The 17,728-nt window shown below is 42.9% G+C and overlaps 2 protein-coding genes across 2 annotated transcripts; both read right to left on the reverse strand.

The window, feature by feature from the left end:
- Positions 1-666: 666 nt before the first annotated feature.
- LOC134444958 (pyrin domain-containing protein 1-like) lies at positions 667-3,597 on the reverse strand. The gene is made up of 4 exons (XM_063194129.1): positions 3,413-3,597; positions 2,091-2,351; positions 1,632-1,665; positions 667-1,367 (listed from the first exon to the last, which is right to left on the reverse strand). Exons 1-3 carry the CDS (start codon positions 3,548-3,550, stop codon positions 1,639-1,641), a joined length of 426 nt encoding a protein of 141 aa, XP_063050199.1. The 5' UTR covers positions 3,551-3,597; the 3' UTR covers positions 667-1,367; positions 1,632-1,638.
- A 212-nt stretch (positions 3,598-3,809) lies between these two features.
- LOC134444950 (NACHT, LRR and PYD domains-containing protein 1 homolog) lies at positions 3,810-16,943 on the reverse strand. Its single transcript, XM_063194121.1, has 4 exons — positions 16,921-16,943; positions 16,679-16,858; positions 4,611-5,195; positions 3,810-3,819 (listed from the first exon to the last, which is right to left on the reverse strand). Exons 1-4 carry the CDS (start codon positions 16,941-16,943, stop codon positions 3,810-3,812), a joined length of 798 nt encoding a protein of 265 aa, XP_063050191.1.
- Positions 16,944-17,728: the final 785 nt, after the last annotated feature.

Consider the following 17,728-nt stretch of genomic DNA (forward strand, 5'->3'; position numbering starts at 1 on the left):
GTTTACTTTTGTCTGGTCAGCGTGTGCCACCAGATTTAAAATGTCGTCAGAAGTTGACGTGGTTTATTTGACATGGACAGTACACATTAATAGCTATAACAGGTAAATTAACTTATTTCACATTTGTTGTCCACCCATGTTGAGATCAAGTCCATAACAGAAAAAAATACATGATATATAAAGAACACCATATTTCCTCATAACGGTATCGTAAAAAAGCAATGGGTACATACTTGTAGTATAAAAAGCATAACAAGTATGTTACCCAATATTACAGTACATAGAAAATCTTAAAAATATATAAATTTGGAAGATAACAAACATGTCTTCAGTGCTTTCTTTAACATTTCAAATGTAGACCCCCACACGCCACACCCATATCTACAAACCCAACCCATTCTCATGACTGCCTCTGAACTGTAAGTAAATAGAAGTTCCCATGCGGTCAGGGGAAGCATAAGTGGTTCAGTTTTTCTTCCCAATTATTTCAATGCCAAACTCTCACAGCATAGCAGTGAAGTGAATGCAGTGAGTGGGGCAGCCGTGGGCTAGTGGTTAAGGAGATGGGCTTTAGATCAGCGGGTTGCAGGTTCAAGTCCCACCCTTCACTCCCTATCTCACTCCATGGCTGAGGTGCCCTTGAGCAAGGCACCTAACCCCCACACGGCTCTAGGGACTGTAACCAATACCAATACAATTAATACCTTGTACTTAAAACGACGGCAGGTTGCTTTGGATGAAAAAGTGTCAGGTAAGTGTAATGTAATGTAAATTGAACTTCTTTTCACAGCCCTCTTTATACCATCTGAAGTCTCACATCAGATCAGTGAGGCGAATGTCTTCTCAACCCCCTCAATGCCATCCCAACTCTTGCAGGAGTGAAGGGTGCAGATCCTGGAGGATGTTGAAGAACAACCTCTTCTCTGGAGGTCCACAGGAACGCAGGGCATCAAAGATGCATCTCATCTTGGCCTGGTCAGTGAGCTTTGCGTCAATCTCTCTGTACTGCTCTTCATTGATCAAGTCTTCTGACAGCATCTCATCTGCCAGTTTACTTTACATTTACATTTCACTTAGCTGACGCTTTCATTTGTTCAAAGCGACTTACAACTATTATTTTTCAGGGTATTGGTTACAGTCCCTGGAGCAATGTGGGGTTAGGTGCCTTGCTCAAGGGCACTTCAGCCATGGATGGAGGTCTAGGTAGAGGTCAGGGGGGGATTTGAACCTGCAACCCCTAGATTGAAAGACCAACTCTCTAACCACTAGGCCACAGCTGCCCCAGCTGCCAGTTGCATCACATTTGTCACCCTCTGGATGAGATCTCTTCTGTTCCTCTTGAGGAAATCTGCTACATCCATGGTGTCCTGCAGGTGTATTGAGATGAGGTAATTCATATTAATTATATATAATATAAATAAATGCTAATTAGTATTCATGGCATCTGCTGATTGGCTAATGGTAACAGCTACAGCTTTAGTTTTCTATGATTGCCAATCTACAAATGAAAATGAGAATTAGTAAGCTCTAGACAGGGTGATGAGGTGGTTTCATAGTCACTATGGCCTTATTTTACACCTCCAATAAATAAAGGGAATACAGACAATGAGAATAAAACCAAACATCTGTACCTGAAGCTCATTGGCCTGTCAAGGTGATAGACTCCTGCAAGGCAGAGCAACATGGTCAAAAGAGGCTCAATGGTGCATGGACAGATCTCAGGTGCATTATTGTTGAAGCCTTTACAGATGATTATTAAATTAAAAAAATACTCTTACAAGACATACAAGGTCAAGTAAAGGAAGGATGAATCACCAAACACTGGTATTCTTTGCTGGTAGTTACGTGTTTCGTTGTTGCTTCATCAGGTTCACTTTCTGTGACAGCGAAACGCGTTGTTCACCAAATACACCACCAGCAAAGAATACCAGTGTGCAGTGGTTCATCCTTCCTTTACTTGGATTACTTTTACTGCACATCACCAGCACCTGGACAGTGGTTGTGCGCAGGGACGCTACTTTGAAACATACAAGGTTGATGTTATTATATTGCTAACACAAATCTGTTTCTATAAATAATGCACATGTTACCTCTAGTCTGTTGGCAAGGTCGTTGAGCTCCATTTTCCTCAAGATGGTCAGAGTCATTCTGACAGCCCCTTCTTCCCCATACCTCTCCTTCATCTTAGAGGCCAGGTCTGTCTCGTCACACTGTTCCAGTTGTCCTCTGGGAACGGGCTCAAAGCCCTCCATGATCTTCTCAGACAGGTATGCCTTGAACCGCTTCAGCTCCTTACACCGCAACTCATCAAACGTACTGAAGAGGTCCACAGTCTGTGTCCTGGTGCTCGACTGACATGTAGAAGAATAGAGTAGGTCTGGTTAGTCCTGGAACTCTGCTTATCAGTCTTTATATGAGGTCAAGCCAGGCTGCAGAGGAGGTGTGAGCGCTGAGTATTAAACTAGCAATTAGAGGTACACATATGTAGCATGAGGTCCACATGTGCTATATAGCTGATGAGATGGCTAGTATTTATAAGATCTAGACACGGTGCTGAGGTGGTTTCATAGTTACTACAAGTACAACTGAAAGCGCTTCAGTTTGTCAGAACCGAAATCATCCAGAGCACTGCACAGGCAGTGCAGGATGGGAAAAGGAAAAGACTGTGGCATCATATCAGACTGAAAAAAGGAAAAATGGATACACTTTCTTAGACTTTGAAGGTAAGATTAACTTCTTTTTCCAACACAAATATATCAGTATTGACAAGTGATTGAGAGTATTGAGCGTTTATCATGGAGTAGAGAATAAAAATGAGAAGTTCCTATGTACCCATGGCCTTGATTTGGGAGCACATGGTGGTTAGGCCGCACTTCATGACCATAACATTTTACCACTAATATAATTAACTCAAATTTGTGATGGTGGTAAATATTAGTTACAGTTGTGACATGACACGGCACATGGTGCCCAAGTCTTAGATTCCCCCTTCATTTCATTCTATGTGCGGAGAAAGTTTAACCTTTAACGGAGAAAGTGTATCCTTAACAACAGGGTTCAGCAGCATCTGATAGGAATAGCAACAGCAACATTGGATGAGTACTGGTATGTGAAAATGTTGAATGATAACTGCACTGCCTTACTTGAACATTGGGGCTCGGCTGCAACAATGATCAGGCTGCTTCTAACACTGGTGCTGTGCTTTACCAATGAACAGGCTGCTTCTTACACTGCTGCTGTGCTAAGCCAATGAACAGGCTGGTTCTAACACTGACACTGTGCTAAGCCAATGAACAGGATGGTTCTAACACTGGTGCTGTGCTGAGCCAATGATGTTGTGCTAAGCTAATGAACAGCCTGCTTCTAACACTGCTGATGTGTGTGCTAAGCCAATGAACAGGCTGGTTCTTACACTGGTGCTGCTTTGTCCTGTATTGTCCTGCGTTGCCATGTAGTCCTGGCTGCGGATGGTAATCTTGTGGACTGGCTCTGGACTGCTTTGCTGAGTGTTGGTGACCTGCACATCAAAGCTCTGCTCCAGCTGCTGCATGTAAACTTCACAGAAGTTACCAACAGACAGGGGAACCAGGTATATTTTCTCTGGGCAGATCTCTGATTGGCATGATGTTGTCACATGGAAGGTGTGTTTCAGGCAGAGAGGGGGTCGCACTCTGCTGGGCTTCCTGATCCTCTCCCCCTTCCACTCCTCCTCCTGCTGGCGAATGGCGATTATGTGACCCCGGTCATTGGGCACCAGGTAGGTACGGAGCGTCAGGCTAGCAGCGGTCCGTTCGTAAAACAGCAACATCTCACAGTGGGCTTTGGGAGACCAGTGATCAGAGACAACAGGGAGAGACAGAGGGGTGGGGGGAGATGAAAGGGCTGACAGAAATGGCTGAGACACAGAGGGGTGAGACAGAGGGGGGTGAGGTACAGAGGGGTGAGGCATAGAAGGGAGAGAGAGAGGGGTGGGGGGAGATGAAAGGGCTGACAGAAATGGCTGAGGTACAGAGGGGTGAGGCATAGAAGGGAGAGAGAGAGATGGCGGAGGCATTGAATGAGATGTAGGAGGATGAGACATAGGATGATGAGACATAAAAGGAGAGTACATAGAAGTATGAGACACAGAGGAATGGGGAGACACCGAAGGGTGAGATATGGAGGAAGATGTGGAAGGTTGAGACACAGTGGGGTGAGACAGAGAGGGGTGAGGTATATAAGGGTGAGACATGAAAGTGTGAGATGTGGAAGGGTGAGACATAAAGGGGTGAGGCATAGAAGGTTGAGACATGAAAGCGTGAGACGCAGGATGATGATATATGGAAGGATCAGACATAGAAGGGGGAGATACAGAGGGGTGAGGCATGAAAGCATGAGACAGAGAGGGGTGAGGTAGAGAGGGGTGAGGTAGAGAGGGGTGAGGTACAGAGGAGTGAGATAGAGAGGGGTGAGACGGAGAGGGGTGAGACACAGAGGGGTGAGACAGAGAGGGGTGAGATGGAGAGGAGTGAAACATGAAAGCGTGAGATGCAGGATGATGCGATATTGAAGGGTGAGATGCAAATATTGATTGGTGACACATAGAAGGGATCGTTGGAAAAGGGTGCGACATAGAAGGGTGAGGCATCAAAGGATGAGACACAGGGTGAGATATTGAAGGGTGAGACATAGAGGAGTTAGGCACCAAAGGTTGGGAAAGAGAGTGGGGAGACGGAATGGAGTACACTGATCCTACTGGAGACAGGGAAGGCTGGAGAAACCTGATATGATGCCGGGTCACCTCACACTTCTCCACACACACTCCACTATCCCGTCCGTGTAGGAGACTGACAAAATTTTCTGCGGCCTTGACGCCCCCCAAACACAGGAAATGAGGCAGCTGGATCTCCTCCAGCGCTCCTGACGGAAGTTTGATGTCCATCAAAGGACCAGCTGGACTGTATTGCATGTTGGCTAGCTCTTCAGTAAACATGTACCAGTCCATGAAGCGATACTGCAGGGTGACTGGACCAACACACGACCAACGCAGACTGGACTCTGAGCACTCATAGCTCCCTGCAGCAGAGCTCAGGCTGTAGGTTGAGATGCTCTTCTCTGTGGAGACCTCAGGCTCCACCAGGACCCAGTGGCTGGTGTCTGGAACTGCAGCACAGCATTCACAGCCCCTCTGTGTGTCATCACCAGGGCCATCCTCCCTTTAAGACAGACAGACATAGACCAAAACAGAGACACAGGCAGCCAGACAGACAGGCAGGCAGACAGACAGACAGACAGACAGACAGACAGACAGACAGACAGACAGACAGACAGACAGACAGGCAGACAGGCAGGCAGACAGACAGACAGACAGACAGACAGACAGACAGACAGACACACACACACACACACACACACACACACACACACACACACACACACACACACACACACACACACACACACACACACACACACACACACAATTGAGTTAAATAACCTCAACAAGTAAACCAGTCAACACCAGGACACACCAGTCTGTATAGTACTGCAGCACTGTGTTACTTTAAACACCAGTCTGTATAGTACTGCAGCACTGTGTTACTTTAAACACCAGTCTGTATAGTACTGCAGCACTGTGTTACTTTAAACACCAGTCTGTATGATACTGCTGCACTGTGTTACTTTAAACACCAGTCTGTATAGTACTGCAGCACTGTGTTACTTTAAACACCAGTCTGTATGATACTGCAGCACTGTGTTACTTTAAACACCAGTCTGTATAGTACTGCAGCACTGTGTTACGTTAAACACCAGTCTGTATACTGCCGTGCAATACTAGAACGCAGTAACTCAAAATGGTCGAATTTTTTTTTATATCGGAAATCGGTTCTAAACTACCTCATTTGTCTTGTGTCCAAAAATGGTGGTCCAACACCGTCCCGTTTTGGAGAAAACTCATTTTGAAAGTGCAAAAATGACCCAAAAAAGGTTAAACAAAAACGCAGTAAATCGGCGAGTTACTGCTGCACGTTCCAATGGGACTGGTTTGGGAGTAGACAGTAATACAAGCTAAGAACGCAGTAACTCCTGCAGTAACTCCATTTTGTGGCAGTAATACCAGCCAAGAACGCAGTAAGTCTGTTTTTTGTGGCAAAAAGACACATAAATGTTGTTTTTTTGGGGGGGTTTTTGTGTGCATTAAATTTCTATCCTAAAAAAGCATTACCAGGAAGTGTCACCACCAATTTACCGACAACACAGTTGTCACGCCATATGGAAAACTTTGAAGCCTTTTTTCTCAGTTTGCCGTTTTTAGAGTTACTGCGTTCTAAGATTGTAGGGCAGGATAGTACTGCAGCACTGTGTTACTTTAAACACCAGTCTGTATGATACTGCAGCACTGTATTAATTTAAACACCAGTCTGTATAGTACTGCTGCACTGTGTTACTTTAAACACCAGTCTGTATGATACTGCTGCACTGTGTTACTTTAAACACCAGTCTGTATGATACTGCTGCACTGTGTTAATTTAAACACCAGTCTGTATGATACTGCTGCTGCACTGTGTTACTTTAAACACCAGTCTGTATAGTACTGCTGCACTGTGTTACTTTAAACACCAGTCTGTATGATACTGCTGCACTGTGTTACTTTAAACACCAGTCTGTATAGTACTGCTGCACTGTGTTACTTTAAACACCAGTCTGTATAGTACTGCTGCACTGTGTTACTTTACACACTACAGTGTTTTCTGTAGCTGCCTGTTATTCAAGGTGATGGGGTTAGCGTGGTAAGGGGGGTTAGCCTGTATCAATGACACATGTCCATCATCATTGGAAAGGCTATGTTGTGCAGTTTCATATGAAGTAGGCTATGAAAACCCCCAAGAATATACTATTATGATGAAGCAAATTACATTAACAACACAAAAACTATCTTTTCAGGGAACTAAGTCAAGGTGGTAGGTGTTTGTTGTCAAGGTGGGCACCTTAAGAATAAAAGTGCCGGAGGAATCCCTGCACCAGTCTGTAGAGTACTGATGTAATGTGTCACGTTACACACCAGTCTGTAGAGTACTGATGTAATGTGTCACGTTACACACCAGTCTGTAGAGTACTGATGTAATGTGTCACGTTACACACCAGTCTGGATAGTACTGATGTAATGTGTCACGTTACACACCAGTCTGTAGAGTACTGATGTAATGTGTCACGTTACACACCAGTCTGTAGAGTACTGATGTAATGTGTCACGTTACACACCAGTCTGTATAGTACTGATGTAATGTGTCACGTTACACACCAGTCTGTATAGTGATGTAATGTGTCACGTTACACACCAGTCTGTAGAGTACTGATGTAATGTGTCACGTTACACACCAGTCTGTATAGTGATGTAATGTGTCACGTTACACACCAGTCTGTAGAGTACTGATGTAATGTGTCACGTTACACACCAGTCTGGATAGTACTGATGTAATGTGTCACGTTACACACCAGTCTGTAGAGTACTGATGTAATGTGTCACGTTACACACCAGTCTGTAGAGTAGTGATGTAATGTGTCACGTTACACACCAGTCTGTAGAGTACTGATGTAATGTGTCACGTTACACACCAGTCTGGATAGTACTGATGTAATGTGTCACGTTACACACCAGTCTGGATAGTACTGATGTAATGTGTCACGTTACACACCAGTCTGTAGAGTACTGATGTAATGTGTCACGTTACACACCAGTCTGGATAGTATTGATGTAATGTGTCACGTTACACACCAGTCTGTAGAGTAGTGATGTAATGTGTCACGTTACACACCAGTCTGTAGAGTAGTGATGTAATGTGTCACGTTACACACCAGTCTGGATAGTGATGTAATGTGTCACGTTACACACCAGTCTGTAGAGTAGTGATGTAATGTGTCACGTTACACACCAGTCTGGATAGTACTGATGTAATGTGTCACGTTACACACCAGTCTGGATAGTACTGATGTAATGTGTCACGTTACACACCAGTCTGTAGAGTAGTGATGTAATGTGTCACGTTACACACCAGTCTGTAGAGTGATGTAATGTGTCACGTTACACACCAGTCTGTAGAGTACTGATGTAATGTGTCACGTTACACACCAGTCTGTAGAGTAGTGATGTAATGTGTCACGTTACACACCAGTCTGTAGAGTACTGATGTAATGTGTCACGTTACACACCAGTCTGTAGAGTAGTGATGTAATGTGTCACGTTACACACCAGTCTGTAGAGTACTGATGTAATGTGTCACGTTACACACCAGTCTGGATAGTGATGTAATGTGTCACGTTACACACCAGTCTGTAGAGTAGTGATGTAATGTGTCACGTTACACACCAGTCTGTAGAGTACTGATGTAATGTGTCACGTTACACACCAGTCTGGATAGTACTGATGTAATGTGTCACGTTACACACCAGTCTGGATAGTACTGATGTAATGTGTCACGTTACACACCAGTCTGTAGAGTACTGATGTAATGTGTCACGTTACACACCAGTCTGTATAGTGATGTAATGTGTCACGTTACACACCAGTCTGTAGAGTACTGATGTAATGTGTCACGTTACACACCAGTCTGGATAGTACTGATGTAATGTGTCACGTTACACACCAGTCTGTAGAGTACTGATGTAATGTGTCACGTTACACACCAGTCTGTAGAGTACTGATGTAATGTGTCACGTTACACACCAGTCTGTAGAGTACTGATGTAATGTGTCACGTTACACACCAGTCTGTAGAGTAGAGTACTGATGTAATGTGTCACGTTACACACCAGTGTGGTCAGATTTTTAAATCTTATATGATTCATATGCAGATTATTATATGTACATGTCTATGCAGGAATATTGAGATATGTGTATATGACTATATGTGTATATGTCTGTGACTATATGTATCATTCCAGTGTCAGCATTGTAATCTGTATTGAGTGTCAGCTCAGCTGAGGTGTGAGTGAGCTAATTTGCATCTGTTAAGGGCCACGGGGCTGTGTGAGCTCACACAGTATAAAGGCGTTGAGAGGACACAGCAAAGGGCGCATCCCAACTAGGTAGATCAGCAAGACTGGTGTATCATTAGGATGTTGTCCTGTTCCATATTTTCTATGGGGCAGTAATGAATAAAGAATTCTGCAGAAACTCACCGAACCCAAAGTGCTTGTCTGACAGTAATAGAAAAGAAACCCACATTTAATGGGGTCAGAAGTGCGGTTAGGGTGACCAGCTGTCCGGATTTCGGCCGGACAACCCCGCCCCTTAACTTTCTAACCTTGCGTCCTCGCGCCGTACCCATTGCTTCGAGTTGCCGCCTCACCGCCTCCGTGGAGAAAACAGTGAAGTCGGCATTCTAAACTGTAGGCAGAAATCAGGGAGCAGCGCTGCCATCTTACCTCAGACAAACGCAGCTGGCAACAACAGTTTTACTTGTAAAACTTGGGAAGGATTTCGCATGTCATTATCTCACTCCAATAAAGGAGTCATCAGTAGGCTACCACTAACTTAATGTTGTATCGGAGACGGCAGGTTACGACAGACAAATCCTTCCGTTTTCTATTAGGCTATTTCATAAATAGGCCTATGTTTTCATGTATTTTGGGTAGTCATGCATGCGTGGGCCTATAATAGCCAACAAGTTATTTGATTTACTTTACTCAAAGTTGGTCAGGAGTGTTTTAAAACGAGAGGCGACCGCTTCTGTCAACTTTTTTTTTCATGCAGACGGACGCGCTTGGATAACCATAGCAACAACACGAGCTCAAAATACAGACAAAGCGCACATGCAGAAATACTCTGTTTTTGCCCTGTTTGCAAAGTTGTGAGAGCCCTCGTTGTAAATGCATTCAGCGGACAAACTTACTTGCACCATGCGTTGCCAGTGCAGGGAAAAAATGGGGGAAACAAACAGTTGGAGACAATAATATAGCAACCTTATTTCACTTTCATACACTCAGTCAAAGCAAGTTATTTCACGTAGACTATGGACCGCAAATAACACAAATCGCGTGCAGATTTCCCCGACATTAGGCTAAAGCAATATAGTCAATTTTTTATTCAAAGTCTGGAGTAACTGGAGTAACATGGCGGCCGCAGATATCGGAAACACGAGCGACTGTCAGTCTAGTTTGTGTCAATGACGTTGCCTCGCATCTCGAGGCCAGTAAGCATAAGGCAAGTAGGAGAGGAAAGTCAAAGAGAGGGACACACGGACGTCGCAAACAGGTCGTAAAAACAGACCGATGGCCACCCTAAGTGGGATAATGATGGCGCTGCAGACAGGGGAAAGATGGACTATCCCAGGAAGGACAACATCTCAAAAAACTTGGCCAAGTAAGAAGTGGAAGAAACCTACTGGAAGAAGTTCATCAAAGACCTGCCGACGGCAAAAGTCGGACCGCATTCTGGGCCCGGTGAGTAGATTCCAATAACGTTAATTATTTCAAATAATTGTATTATGTTAGCTAAGGAAGTGGGAAGTTAAGCTGAAATGTACCGTTGTTTGAAATGATGAGGTTGGGGGAACATAAAGAAACCAAAAATGGATGATCCTGCATATTACCGAGGATGAGGGAGTGTTTGAGTTATACAAATGGCGGACACTGCACACTTTTATGTGGCCTATTAGAAGCGGTGTACAATATGAACGGCGTATGTGGTAGGTGGTCGATTTCAAGGTCTTAAGCTGGACAGGCACATTTTTGGATATGATTGGACGATCAGCAAATTTAGATGCTCAAAATATTGTTCTTTGGGGGAGGGAGAGTTGCGTAAACTATAGGGTAGCACACTGCACACTGAAATATGTGGCCTTAAAAGCAGTGTTTAAATTCTGAAGGGCATTTCATGCGATAGGTGGTCGAGCCCAAAGACGTATGATGGGCAGTCGTATTTTTGTGAGAATCGGCCAAATGGAGCGCTGAGTGATGGATGGATGATCTTATGTACTGATATTATCAAAGGGTGTGTGGCGAATGACAAGGTGGCTAGATCATGTATTTTATGACAAGAAGCTATGATTTATGAACGAGGTTTGAATTGGTAGAAGGACTTTCATAATATCTTTGATGTAAGACAGGCACAGTTCATTACGAGAGATCTCGGTGTGTATGATAGGCCTACTGTGTGTGTGTGGCATTACTCAGGGAGCAGAGGAATAATTGTATGGACAAATTTAAATACTAGGTGAAGATGTTTAGCTTTTTCCCCGTCGGAAGATGAAAAAATAATTTTAATTATGGATCAACCTCTGGTGTAATTTTAATAGTGGAAGTTAATAATTTTTGCTGTATGTGAATTTGGGCATAGAGGAAGAGAGAGAGATACGAGAGAGAGAGTATGCCAATGTGTGTGAAGTGTTATTGTGTGTGTGTGTGGATCCACAGAATGTATATGTGTGTGATTTTGTGTGGCTCTGGATATGGTGTGATATCAGAGAGAGAGAGAGAAAGGAGAAAGAAAAAAAAGAGAGAAAACATTGATTGGCTTGTAGGTAATGATTGGATTGAAAGAGGAGAAGAAAATACAGAGAATTAAAAGGTTTTTGAAAGTGTGAAAATAGATGGAAAGAATTATTTCTTTTGGATGGAGATATCGAGTGTAGAAGGAATAGGTCAGGTAGGGATGAAAAGCAAAGGGCTGAGAGGCCATATAGACTGTGTTGGCTGGAATTATTTCAGTGTATAATATACATGGCAAGATAGAAAGATAGCCTACTTTGATAGAATAATAATGGAAGAAGGAATGAAGAGGAGAACAAGGTAACTAAAGAGTGGGAGCTAACAGAGTGGTGACATGGCGAGTAGCATGGTTGGTGGTTGCGGCTGTATGACATCTGTTCAATAAGCTTTGACTGGGTTGAATGTGAAATCATATAGGCTTGCAGGAAGTGTGGAAGTCAGAATGGCTATGCAGAAATTTGAATTGGGGTGAAAATGCATGCAGTGTGAACTGATGAGGTATTTTAACATCTTACGAGGAGAAAAAGTAGCCTACATTTCTGTGGATGTGCGTTACTCTGTTGGCCACTAGGGGTTAATTACCATGGCAATGGGGAGAGAGATGGAAGCGGAAGTGACTGTTTAGAAGTTGGAAGCCGGAACTAGCTTTTAAATTTTCATTTGAGAAGAGCGGAATGAAATGCAATATTCCTTGTGGGAAAAATAAAATAAAATAAAATAAAGAACGAGAAACATGGGAACAGAAGTCGCTGAAAATTAAGGGTACTTGGTTTGGGTGACAGAGAGCTGCTCTGCCCCAACATAGAGGGGGTTGAGTGTCTTTTAAGATTTAAATGGAGTGTGTCAAGGAGAGGTGCCGATGGTCTGGAAGGAAAACATTAACATGTCTGATCTTGAAGAATTAAAGAAAGCAATGGATGTTAATGTGCTGGCAACTGGAAGTTGAGAATGCTTAACATATATTTGCAATACATTGATGACCAGGGGGCTAGGAGTGGTTTCATAGCCTAGAGTGTGGAGACCCAGTGTGATTTCAAAGGCTGTGGGGGTGAACTCCCAGACTGGCTGGGCCCTGTGGGCAATGGTGTTATCACTGGTTTGAAGTGGTTCTTAATCTTTTAAAGTGGGCTGATAAACATTTCAAAGGAAGGAGGAACTGAAACAGCGCAAAGTTAACAAACAATTTAGCATGGAGTGAATGAAGAAGACAGCAAGGTCTTAGTTTAAATTGGATTATGATAATGGGCTGCGATGGACAAAGGGTGGAAGTGTTTTGTCTGCTGAGAGAAGGGAGAACGTCAAGGCTATGGTCAACGCACCAGTGTAGACAAAGGGAATTAACAGAGTCAGCATTCCTTGGCAAGAAGAAAAGATCAAATAGGCTATTGACACATTGGTAAGGGGCGTAGCAGCATTTGGTGGATTAATTAAGGTGAGAGAACATTTTGAAGTGATAAAAGCAAAATACTATAGAGTTTCATGGGTAGCATAGAAGTGCATTAGGTAGCAAAAAATCAGGATACAATGCTCAAAATTCAAAGTACTTATTGTCTAATAGGTTAACATGTTAGATAATGGTCTGAGATAAAAAGCTTGTATGTATGAGAGTGGGTCAAATGCAATGAGTGAAAAAGTGAGGAATGACTGTGGTGTGTCGGCAGAGAGAGATGGATATTTCTGTGTATGGTTGTATTAGATATGCCAAGTTTAAAGATATCAGGAACTACAGAAGAGTGTAATGGCATTTGGACATCAATCAATAGCATAGAAATTCTATGGAGAGAATGTGTGGAATAGGTGGCTGAGAGAAATGTGGTTTACAAAATGGAATGCAAATATGAAAGTGAGTGAGATTGAATGTATGAAGTACAATTTGAGTTGCTCAATGGAGTATTTGGAATTAGCGGATATTTCTCTGGAAGTGGAGGACAGATTGGTGAGAGGGAGTTGACATTTTAACTAATAGCATGAGGCTTCACCCAGGGAAGAGGGGTTTGCATTGAATATTGAATGGCCACAATGTTGATTGAAAACCCTGATTAGCTGAACGAAGTCACAGAAGGTGTGAAGTGGGGCTCCAAGAGGAGGTAAAACCAGTTGAACTAATAAATTATGCGAGCAGCCAGGAGGGTTTCAACTGGTGGACTATTCAGAGAGAAAGAGGGACGAGGGATCTCAGAGGGATCTCAGAGTGAACAAAATCTTGCAAAGGGAATAGTTGATCTGATATACTTGGTGGAAAAATAAAAATAAAAATCTGAATGGTACAGGAAACTTTGGTAACTTAAAAAAGGAAGCAAATTTGATTGGGGAAAATGAAAAGAACAAAGGGGAAAACATTTTTGGAAATACAGGGGTGTGTTTGCAAAGAAAAGGGGGTTGGAATCATTTCAATGGAATCAATTCAAGCAAGCAATGCAATTGGAAACGCCCTAATGCATGTCATCTTTTGCATGAAGCCATGAAAATATCTAACACTGATATTAACCCCAACTAACATCTAAAATTAACATACTGATGTTTCCCCACTAATACTAACAAAGGGTCTGTTTCCAACCGCTGAAAGAGAATCATATGAACCGTATTCCAGTGAGAAGGCTGGAGAATTGGGAGTTACAAATGTAATTTTCACAATTGTAGCTTAGGCTACAAAAGTGAAAAAAGGGGGGTGCATAGGTTGATTAAACATGGAAAGATAGGTTGATTAAACATGGAAAGAAAAAATAGAAGACTAGAAAATTGGCAAAGGAAAGCGGAAAATTGACAGGATTTAGAGCAAAATTAGAAGAAATTTGAAGAAATTTGACATTTATAGTTGAAAGAGGTTTTCATAATTCAGGAGGTAAGTTAAAGGAGAGGATTTAAGAAAATTGCTATAGAATTTGACTGGAGAGAAGAGAACAAATTGTTTAGATTGATGATAAAATGAGTAGATGAGATAGGAATTAAAATTGTTTAGAGATTGAATTGTGTGAGAAAGGTGAAAGTGTTAGATTGTGTGTATGTCTGAGTTTGCTAATGAATGAGAGTGTGAAATTGAGATAGTCTATCCGAAGAATTGATACTGCTGTTTCTGCGTGTGTGTGTCCACAGGCAATGTGACTGAGTGACACAGATCGACCAGGACGGAGATGATGGCCAGTGGCTTGCAACGGAGGAGACGATGGGGCTTAAAGGAGACAGTCGTCAGCTAACAGAGATGGGAGCCAGCTAAGAAGAAGCCAGACGGTGGGGCCACCAGACCAGGAGGCCAGACAACAGGAGACAGGAGACCACAACATAACAACAGCCTTCCCATGGGCTGACTCGAGGGGTCAATTCAACAAAGGAAGAAATTTCACACCTGAGGAAAACTAGGATGGATGCAAAGTGAATTAACAAAGCATCAAATAGACTGGGCACATCTACTGTCGAAATGGGGGACCTGTTTTCGATGTGTAGCCGAAGGAAGAAAAGGCATCAAGACAATGCATACATTTCAAAGGACTTCAGAAATCCTTACACATGAAAGCAACCGAAACACAACATTTGGGAACACAAATGTTCAACCTCGAAAGGAGCTAAGAAAGGATTAAGGGTCATTAACACCTTGATGACACAACAAACAACAGCAAGCCAAATTGCATACATCACAGAGAACAATAGACTCTTTGCGACTGAGCCATGGAGGATGAAGCAGTGACAGAAGCAAGAAATCAAATGGGCATGACAGTGAATTAAATTGTGTAACTGTGGTTGAATTTTGAAAGAGCAGGATGAATCAGTTATGGATGTTATGATGAGAAAGTTGATTAAGGTCTGACAACAAGACAAATTGCCATATCATTCAGAGTAAATGTACAGAATGTCAGATTCTTGCCACTTACACAAATTGATTATTTAGCAATGTAAACATGACTCAGATAACAACAGAATAATTCATTAGAGGTCAAATTACGGCAATAGCTGAGTGGAAACAGTGTGATATTTCATATTCATTGATAGGATGACAAAGTGTGTGCAATGTATTTGTGAAATGATATGATTGGATATTCCTGGTAGTCTGAAGACAGTAAATTGATAAGCAAATAGCGAAGAGACATATAACTAATCAAATATTTAGTGAAACTCAAGACAATGTAGAATGGTCAACAGAATCATGGGTTAATCATAGATACATAAACCATAATGTAATGTGTAACACTGTAACACGGTTAAGGGTTGCAGATGGCCTACAGTACCCAGTTAAAATTTTAATGCAGAATGGTTACAAAGTCATGTTAAATCAATTCTTAACTGAACATGCAGGGCTGTCATTTTGAAATGAAGCCATCGTTGGAATTTTCCCTTCACGTCTTGTTTTTCCCTTAAATTGGCAGAATGGGGTTTTTTGCAAGACGTAAGGTTTCGCCACGATTTAAGAATTGAAAATTGAAATTTGAAATTTGAAATTTGAAGATTGAATATTGAAGGCATATAAGATAAAAAATTGTAACCCTTGTGAGTCTTTTTGAGACTCAAAATGGGGGAATATGTGGTCAGATTTTTAATCTTATATGATTCATATGCAGATTATTATATGTACATGTCTATGCAGGAATATTGAGATATGTGTATATGACTATATGTGTATATGTCTGTGACTATATGTATCATTCCAGTGTCAGCATTGTAATCTGTATTGAGTGTCAGCTCAGCTGAGGTGTGAGTGAGCTAATTTGCATCTGTTAAGGGCCATGGGGCTGGGTGTGGGCTCACAGTATAAAGGCGTTGAGAGGACACAGCAAAATGCGCATCCCAACTAGGTAGATCAGCAAGACTGGTGTATCATTAGGATGTTGTCCTGTTCCATATTTTCTATGGGGCAGTAATGAATAAAGAATTCTGCAGAAACTCACCGAACCCAAAGTGCTTGTCTGACAGTAATAGAAAAGAAACCCACACCAGTCTGTAGAGTACTGATGTAATGTGTCACGTTACACACCAGTCTGTAGAGTACTGATGTAATGTGTCACGTTACACACCAGTCTGTAGAGTACTGATGTAATGTGTCACGTTACACACCAGTCTGTATAGTACTGATGTAATGTGTCACGTTACACACCTCTTTGTGTGTGTGTGTGTGTGTGTGTGTGTGTGTGTGTGTGTGTGTGTGTGTGTGTGTGTGTGTGTGTGTGTGTGTGTGTGTGTGTGTGTGTGTGTGTGTGTGTGTGTGTGTGATGCAGACTGACGTGGGAGTGTGAGTAGAGAGCAGCTGTGCTCCTGGATGCTGCTGGGTGTTGTGTGTGAGGTGCAGCTCTGCAGCATCTGAGGAGTGGGAGCTGCTACTGGAGGCTGCTGCTGCTGCTGCTGCTGCTGCTGGAATCTCCCTTCTCAAGGTACGAAATGAACCATCAGAATAACTGCCCACCCTAGAGCGCAGAAGATACACACAGATAACAGGAAAATCAGGTTAAAGAGGAGATACTAAAACTCTTCACTACATCTCATCTCCATCCTGCTACTGGAGGCTGCTGCTGCTGGAATCTCCCTTCTCAAGGTACGATGTGAACCATCGAAATGACTGCCCACTCTATAGTGCAGAAGATACACACAGATATAAGGATAAGTTCAGTTTAAAGATGAGATACCAAAACTCTTCGCTACAGCTTATCTCCAATCTTCTCTGCTACTGGAGGCTGCTGCTGCTGCTGCTGCTGGAATCTCCCTTCTCAAGGTGCCATAAGGATAACTCAGTCTAGAGTAGAGGACAAGAGATGCACACAGATGATGCAATAATCAGATTAAAGATGGGAGCTGTACTAACTCCAGTTATCTCTCTCTCTATCTCTCTCTGGAATTCTCCCTTCGGTGTACCATGTGAACCAGGGAGTACATCACCCAGAGCAAAAAAGACTCACAGCGATATCAGGATAAAGATGGAATACTAAAGCTCTTCACTACATCTTATCTCAATCTTTCTCTGCCACACACCTCCGTACCTCTGCAATAGACATTCAGTACTACACACAGAGAAGATATCAGAAATAATTAGCAAATCACACAGTGCACTCTTCCTCACACACACACACACGCACACGCACACGCGCACACGCACACACACACACACACACACACACACACACACACACACACACACACACACACACACACACACACACACACACACACACACACACACACACACACACACACAGGCAGTCATGGGTGAGCGGTTAGGGCGTCAGACTTGCATCCCAGAGGTTGCCGGTTCGACTCCCGACCCGCCAGGTTGGTGGGGG

The sequence above is a fragment of the Engraulis encrasicolus genome, unplaced genomic scaffold, assembly GCF_034702125.1.
Source record: "Engraulis encrasicolus isolate BLACKSEA-1 unplaced genomic scaffold, IST_EnEncr_1.0 scaffold_88_np1212, whole genome shotgun sequence".
NCBI lineage: Eukaryota > Metazoa > Chordata > Actinopteri > Clupeiformes > Engraulidae > Engraulis > Engraulis encrasicolus.

Coding starts and splice junctions, on each gene's coding strand:
- LOC134444958 (XM_063194129.1), bottom strand. CDS start 3,550: ATGCAGCAGCTGGAGCAGAGCTTTGATGTGCAGGTCACCAACACTCAG. Junction 2,352..3,412: donor CAGGACAAAGCAGCACCAGT/GTAAGAACCAGC, acceptor TCTACATGTCAG/TCGAGCACCAGGACACAGAC. Junction 1,666..2,090: donor ACCTTGCCAACAGACTAGAG/GTAACATGTGCA, acceptor TCTGCCTTGCAG/GAGTCTATCACCTTGACAGG.
- LOC134444950 (XM_063194121.1), bottom strand. CDS start 16,943: ATGGAGATGAGATGTAGTGAAGA. Junction 16,859..16,920: donor GAGATGAGATGTAGTGAAGA/GTTTTAGTATCT, acceptor TCTGCGCTCTAG/GGTGGGCAGTTATTCTGATG. Junction 5,196..16,678: donor CTCTCTACTCACACTCCCAC/GTCAGTCTGCAT, acceptor TCTGTCTTAAAG/GGAGGATGGCCCTGGTGATG.